The 6,910-nt window shown below is 53.2% G+C and overlaps 1 protein-coding gene across 1 annotated transcript in view; it reads left to right on the plus strand.

Moving 5' to 3' along the window:
* SPG11 (SPG11 vesicle trafficking associated, spatacsin) overlaps positions 1-6,910 on the plus strand; it is a 27,838-nt gene that overhangs the window by 12,705 nt on the left and 8,223 nt on the right. The window contains 14 exon segments of the mRNA XM_031059667.1: positions 1-60; positions 412-478; positions 901-1,066; positions 2,093-2,276; positions 2,784-2,887; positions 3,093-3,252; positions 3,981-4,104; positions 4,155-4,168; positions 4,539-4,739; positions 5,065-5,172; positions 5,650-5,794; positions 5,903-6,117; positions 6,536-6,893; positions 6,896-6,910. The exon segment at positions 1-60 is cut by the window's left edge and continues 11 nt beyond it; the exon segment at positions 6,896-6,910 is cut by the window's right edge and continues 231 nt beyond it. Of these exon segments, the coding sequence (XP_030915527.1) occupies positions 1-60; positions 412-478; positions 901-1,066; positions 2,093-2,276; positions 2,784-2,887; positions 3,093-3,252; positions 3,981-4,104; positions 4,155-4,168; positions 4,539-4,739; positions 5,065-5,172; positions 5,650-5,794; positions 5,903-6,117; positions 6,536-6,893; positions 6,896-6,910 (1,921 nt within the window).

A 6,910-nucleotide genomic window follows, 5' to 3' on the forward strand; every position in this document is an offset into this window, starting at 1 on the left:
CCCTCCTGCACTGCTCATGGGATTTTGCCTCCTGACATCTCTCTCTACCACCTTCTGCAGGTACACAGAGTGCTTTTGGCAGGGCTCCAGGACACAGGGGTTTGTTTGCACCTAAGCTGAGCATGGGGGCCAGGGGTTGTTTCTTTGGGATCCTGGATGTGGGGCTGAAGTTCAGAGCTTCATCCTGAGCTGCTTTTTCAAGTGGTCTCTACACCTGTGAGTTTGCAGTGCTGGAATGTCAGAGGGATGTTCTCACAGTGTTCAGTGGGCAAGGTGTGTAATAGTGCAGAAATTAACAATATTTCAATTTTAACATGTTTGCAATGGTAAGAGAATTAGAAATTGAGAGTTACAGGACAGTGATGTGAAATTCTTAAGCTGCCTCAATTTATTTTGTTTCTGATCTTTCAGTCATTAATGCCCTTTGATCCCACGAAATTGTTTGGCTGGCAGTCAACAAACACTCTGGCTGTGTCAGGTATGTCCCTTGCCAAGGTCTACATGCTTTCCTAGCCTGAGCACCTAAAATAAATTATGTTCCAGGGGAATTATTTGGCAGATAAATTTACTCAAAAGGCCATTTCTTTCACAAGAAAAATAGTGTAATTTACTGAAATTCTGTTTTGAACTAGAATTCTAGATTTTTGTGTTAAGCTCTTCACAGGCAAAACTGTGAAGAGCTAAATATAGAAAATTATCTAAATATAAGATTGTTTTCTTTTCTAAACAAGCTGAGGTGATAGAGCTGTGCTTTCCCAGTGGGGAGTGGGATTTCAGAGTGGTTTTTGATGTGACCTAGAGCCCGAGGAGCACATTTGGCTCTCCCCTGAGGTTCTGCAGCTGAGCCTGCTGCTGCTGTGCGCTCAGGGTGTCCCTGACAGTGCTGCTCGCTTGTTGCAGATGCCTGGAGCCAGCTGCCCCACTTCTCCAGCGCCGCGCTGGTGAGCAGGCACGCCGTGCAGGAGAGGCTGCATTTCCTGTTCTACCTGCGGCACGGCCGGCCCGCCTTCGCCTTCGGCACCTTCCTGGGCCAGCAGCTGGCCGGGAGCAGAGCCCTCCAGCAGCTGTGAGTGTCCTCAGCAGGGAGCCACTGCCTCCTCCCACAGCACTCGGTGCTCCAGGGGCATGGGCTGGGGTGTCCTAAGGGTTGGAGATCAGATGGCACTGCAAGGAGGTGAGCTTGGTGTGCAGTTACCTCAGTGAATCTGCACAAGGGAAGCGAGGAAAATACTCCAGTCAGGTCAAACATGCGTGGGCTCTTCTTTTAGGAAGTGGAGCCTCTGGTTGACTTTGTAGGAGCATGATGCCCCTTTTCTGTGACATTTCCTAGTGGTGATACTTCTTTAGTTTAATTAGTAAGGCAAAAAATGCACTGGAGGTTGATGGAATTAAATGTCCTGCCTGAAGCTTCAAAATCAGGTGTTCAGAAAGATGCAGTCAAGTGACACATCTTGCTTGAATACATGAAATTTGCTGTTTAGTGTGGGAATTAGAGCAAATCACTTTGTTTCTGTCTGGTTTGTGTATTAGTCACTGTTTGTTTCTCTCCGTCATTTCCACACAGATCGGTTTCTCTTGTGTAAGCAGGTAAAACTGGGGCGAAAAGGGAAACACACATTAATGTGGAGAGAAGTCAGGGTTTAACAGACAGTCGGGGATGCAGGGTTATTTCAGTGACTGCTGTGGGAAAACCCTTTGGGTACATTTTTCTCTTAGCACCATCTGCAGGTCAGACTCAGGTTCCTGGTGCTGCAGTGGGCTGCAAACTCTGCAAGGCTCTTTCTGCCTCTCTCAGCTGCTGAGGGGGTGTTCTGTTCATTATAGCACCAATTCCACTACCTCTCGTTTTTGATAAAGGTATTGAATTGCAAACTCTGCTTATCACGTGTGAGCCTTCATTGTCATCCCCACATTTTTTACAAATATGAAACTTCTGGCTCACAGTTACCTTTGGTGCTGATGGCTCGGAGTTCAGCCAACCCCTCGGGTGCATGTCTGCCTGGGGAGGGAGTTTGGGGGTTCTCTGGGGAAGGGAGGCTGACTGCACTCGTGCAGGGGGTGCAGTGGTGCCAGCTGTGTGTGCTCCTTGCAGGATCCAGCAGGCAGCTCGGGAGGCCCAGCTGCTGGCTCTGAGCTCCTTCGGTGTCCCCTCGGTGGCTGCAGCCTGCGTGTGCTTCCTGGAGCTGCTGGGGCAGGACAGCCTGCGGCTGCGGGTGGCCCTCAGGGCTGCCAGCCTCATCTCCAGCCACAGCCCCAGCAGGGACTGCCTGGGGGAGGCTGCCCTTGCCTGCCTTGCATGGGTGCTCTGGGTGTCTTGGGAAGGGAGGGAGGGGTGCAAAGCGCGGCCTGGGGGCTCAGCAGTGCACTAAAGAACTTTCTTGTTCTTTCGTTCCTGTTTCTCTACTCATTTTGAAAGGTGCATTTTGATCCTGTAGTGCCAAATAAGGCAGGAGGACTGATACAGGCTGTATCAGGATCTAACAGGCACTGTCCAGCAGCTGCCTGACACTGATACTAGTGAGGTTCAGCTGTAATAATATCACAGGGAGTTAAACAAAGTCCATCCAATCTCCTTTCTCCTTCCTATCATATACCTGCAGGGAGATCAGCTGTTCAATGCTGTAGAGAAATTAAATTTCTCCTAGAAATAACTCCAGAAAGTTGAATTTCTGACACCAGGGCCACAGGTGTCTGCTTTCCCAGCTAGGGAGCTACTCCTGAAAATGCTGCCCTGGCTCTGATCCCAGTAGCCCCTCAGGAATGTGTTCTTTTAACCAGTGGAGAAGTTAACAAAGTTGGCTGGTGGTGACAAGGCAGCAGCAGCAGCAGTTCTGAGCTCCTTGGAAGAGGCTTTCTGGGATGCCATTGAGCAGCAAGGCATAAAGAGGTGAGAGCAGCCTGCTTGAGGGCTCACCTGGGAAGGGGGGGCTGAGCACTGCCTTCTGCTATCTGTGTGTCACATAACACCAGGGAGGGCAGCTCAGGACAGCTGCAGTGAGCCCTGGCATGCCCTGGTGCTGAGTGCAGGCAGCCCAGGGTCACTGCGGACCCGAGCCTCTGCTGCAAACACTGCAGCTCTGAATTGTGTGCAGGACATCCAGCGGCTGCAGGAGGCAGTGGGCCTTGGTCATGCAGTTCTGCAGGCTGCACAGCCTGGAGCTGAGCACGTCCTTCCTGAGGGAATGTGCCAGAGCCAACGAGTGGCTGCAGTTCCTGATCCAGACCCAGCTCCACGGCCACCCGCCGGCCCAGGTGAGCTCCCTGTGCACTCAGCTGGGTCTTGGAGCAAGGGGATGTCCCAGTGTGGAGACAGCAGGAGCCTCACCAGTTCTGGGTTTTGGTTCTCTCGGGATCTCCATACCCTGGGACTGTGGTAGCGCTCCCCTTGTAAATTTAATTTAAACTCAAGTAGTTACTGCTTTTTGTTAATTGGAGAGTTGCCAGATGTTCAGTGTAAGTTATAATAAAGCCACTCATCTTTCCTTTCAAAACTCAAATTGATTTTTTTGTAAAGATGCTTAAGCTTTTGAGAATCCAAATTTTCCAAGTTTAATTTTGAATGTGATTTAAAAAGGAATAAAACACTTTAATAAAACAATTGGGAGAAGTCATGTGAGGAAGCTAAGTGGGAAATTCCAGGTAAGATGGTGCTTAGCAGGCCAGGATTTTAGCTTGGATCTGCTTGTTGTTTTGGAGAATCTATAACTCCACAAAAGCACCTGAGCAGACCCTTTTCAGCTCTGTTGCTGCACTGCAAGAGAGAGCAGAACTGAGGCTCCCTCGGAGACATTTGAGCTTTGTGGAAAAGGATGAGCTTTCATTAGAATAATTCCCACCTACAGAACCCCTTTTCCTCTCTGGGTCTCCAAAGCTGTTCTAGAAACTGAGTTTGGAGGGTGTTTTGTCTTTGTGTGTTCAGTGCTTCCCTGCTGCCCTGTCCCGGCTGCCCTCACGTGGTGCCGGTGCTGTTTTCCCCGCAGGTCATTCCCCTGCTGCAGGATTTCCCTGCCGCGGTCCAGGATCACCTGCAGCTGGCCCTGGGCAGGCTGCTGGGAGCTGAGGCAGGTGCTGCTGGCAGGGCCCGTGCTGGGCCCGTGGGGATGGGTGGTGGCACAGCTGGCTGTGCCCCAGGGCTGTGCCAGGCTGTGCCCCAGGGCTCTGCTGCCCCGTGAGTGTGCCCTGCTGGGCCCGTGGGGATGGGTGGTGGCACAGCTGGCTGTGCCCCAGGGCTGTGCCAGGCTGTGCCCCAGGGCTCTGCTGCCCCGTGAGTGTGCCTGCTGGGCCTGTGGGGATGGGTGGTGGCACAGCTGGCTGTGCCCCAGGGCTGTGCCAGGCTGTGCCCCAGGGCTCTGCTGCCCCGTGAGTGTGCCTGCTGGGCCTGTGGGGATGGGTGGTGGCACAGCTGGCTGTGCCAGGCTCTGCCCCGGGGCTCTCTGCACTGCCATCACAGCTACTTTTGTATTTCTGGGATGCTTGTGCCCAGTGTGCCCCCTTCCACCAGGAGGGGAGGTGTGAACCCTTCCTTTTGGCATTTCCAGGGTGCCAACCTCATCTCCTGCCTCTGTGTGTGGATCATCACTTCTGTGGATGATGCCACCAGGGCTGAGGCCACTGCCCACACCCAGGGCTGGCCAGAGGGTCCCCAGTGGGACCTGCAGGACCTTGCTGTCATCTGGAAAGTCTTTCTGAGGAAGCAGAAGAGTAAAACACTTCTGAATGGCTTCCAGCTCTTTTTAAAGGTGAGGGGATGTGGTTTCAGGGTGTATTTGATGTGTCTTACCCTTCTGGGCCTGTAAATCCCCCTCTGTCTTGCTTTGTGCCAAGGATAACCTGGCTATCCACTGAAATTCCCAGTCAAAGTGGAAGTTCTTCCAAGTATCACAGATTCTTAGTTCCTACATCAACCTTGCATGCAATTTTAATAAATTAAAACTTCGTTGTTCTGCTGGTGAGGGAGACAAATTCTACATTTAGTGAATGAAATAATAGATGATTTTTAATAGTAGGATTTATTTATTGAGGTACTTTTGGGAATTTATTATCATCTGCTTTTGTGTCTTAAAGGATTCCCCTTTGCTGCACATCCTGGAGATGTATGAGCTGTGCATGGACTGTAAGAAGTACAATGAAGCTAAAACCAAACTGGACAAATTTCAGGAAAGCCTCACAAACGTAAGGACATCAATTTTCTCTAAATGTCATTGCTGGGATTGGGCAGCTGGGTGTGTGAAAACACTCTGTCTCTCAATGCAGATGCTTTAACAAATCTTTTCTTTCCATCCCAGTTTCTGGTTTCCTGCTAACTGACTATTCCCTGTCATTCATGGTTTTCCTTCCTGGACCCTGGGCTCAGGCAGCTCAGTTCCCTTCCCCAGCAGTGCCAGGGCTGTTTGTGTAACAATTAATTCTGCCTGGCCTCGCTGGCCCTGCTCAGCTCTCCCACCTCCCCCTGGCTCCGAGCAGCACCTGCTGCTCACCTGCAGTGCAATGCCCAGCTCAGCTCAGCACAGCTCGGGGCTGGCAGCTCCTCAGCTGTTCCCTGAGGAGGGGCACAGCTGCTGCCCCTTCCATTCCCTCCCAGAGGGCCGGGAAAGGCTCCCCTGATCCTGAAGGCCTTGTTTCCCCAGCTGGGGGCCGCGGGGGGAGCAGCCCCCGCCCCGCGCCGTGCCCCTGCCGTGGCTGCGCTCGCAGGCGCTGTTCCTCCTGGAGCTGATGCTGCAGCAGTGCCACACTGACTACGAGCTGGGCAAGCTCCTGCAGCTCCTGGCTGCAGCAGAGACCCTCCTGCTGGATGGTGAGGACAGCAGGAACCCCAGCCCCTGCAGGGCTGGCTCCTGAGGGAGCCCCAGCCTCCCCTGGCCTTCAGCCCCAGCCTTGCTGAGCTCTTGCTTCCCTTTCCCAGGCCCCCACCTGAAGAGGCTCTGTGCCCTCAGTGAGGCCCTGAGGGACTCCTCCATCTCCATCAGCCGCTCCATCCTGACCTCCTGCAGCCTGGAGGCCTTCCAGGGGCAGTGCAGCTCCATTCTGGAGCAGCTGCAGGAGAAGGGAATGTTCAGCCTGGCTCGGCAGGTGGCAGCCCTGGCTGGGCTGCCCGTGGACAGCGTGGTCACACACGAGGTACAGTGCACGTGGTGACAGTCACCTCTTCCTGCTGCTGCCAGGATGGAGGATGCAACTTCTCAGCCTTCCTGAAACATTCATTCTTTTGTTAAGTAATTATTTATTTTAAATGCCAGTGCACGCAACACACAGGCTGTAAGTGCTGAGCTGCAGGATACAGGACAGCTGTCCTCATTCTCTTCTGGTTTTATTTGTATGCAATCAGCTTTATTTGGGGAGAGAAATAGATGGGTTTGTCCATCAGGGGGTGTAAGGAGATAATCTTTAAGGCCCCTTCCAACTCAAATCAGTTCTGTGACTTATTGCATGGTGGGACACTTCCCTAAATCCAGTGTTTCAGTGCTGCCCATCCTGTGTGAATTGGAGTTTTCTTTCTTGGAAAGACAATTGTGATAAAGCTCTGTGGATTTTACAGGTTCTGAGAGATCTGCATCATTTAAGAGACGCTGGCCAGTGGCACCAGAGCGAGACCAGAGCAGAGTTCTGGCAGAAGTGCAACGACACCTTCAGCAGACATTCCATCTGCAGCCGCACCGCAGCGGGGTTCTTCCTGCGCCAGGCTGACGACGTGTGGGCCCCCTCGGGGCAGGAGAAGGCAACCAGCACGGTGGAGAGGCAGCTGCTGCTCACCCTGGCTGGGCACTGGCTGGCCAAGGAGCGCGGCGTGGCCGTGCAGGAGCTGCAGGAGGTGGAGAAGCAGCTCTGGCAGTGCCGCGTGGCGGAGCGGGCGCTGCTGCCCGAGGGCTCGGCGCCGTGCCCCGGGGCGCTGTGCTTCGGCAGGCTGGCCGAG

Source organism: Geospiza fortis, unplaced genomic scaffold, assembly GCF_000277835.1.
Source record: "Geospiza fortis unplaced genomic scaffold, GeoFor_1.0 scaffold2, whole genome shotgun sequence".
Lineage (NCBI taxonomy): Eukaryota > Metazoa > Chordata > Aves > Passeriformes > Thraupidae > Geospiza > Geospiza fortis.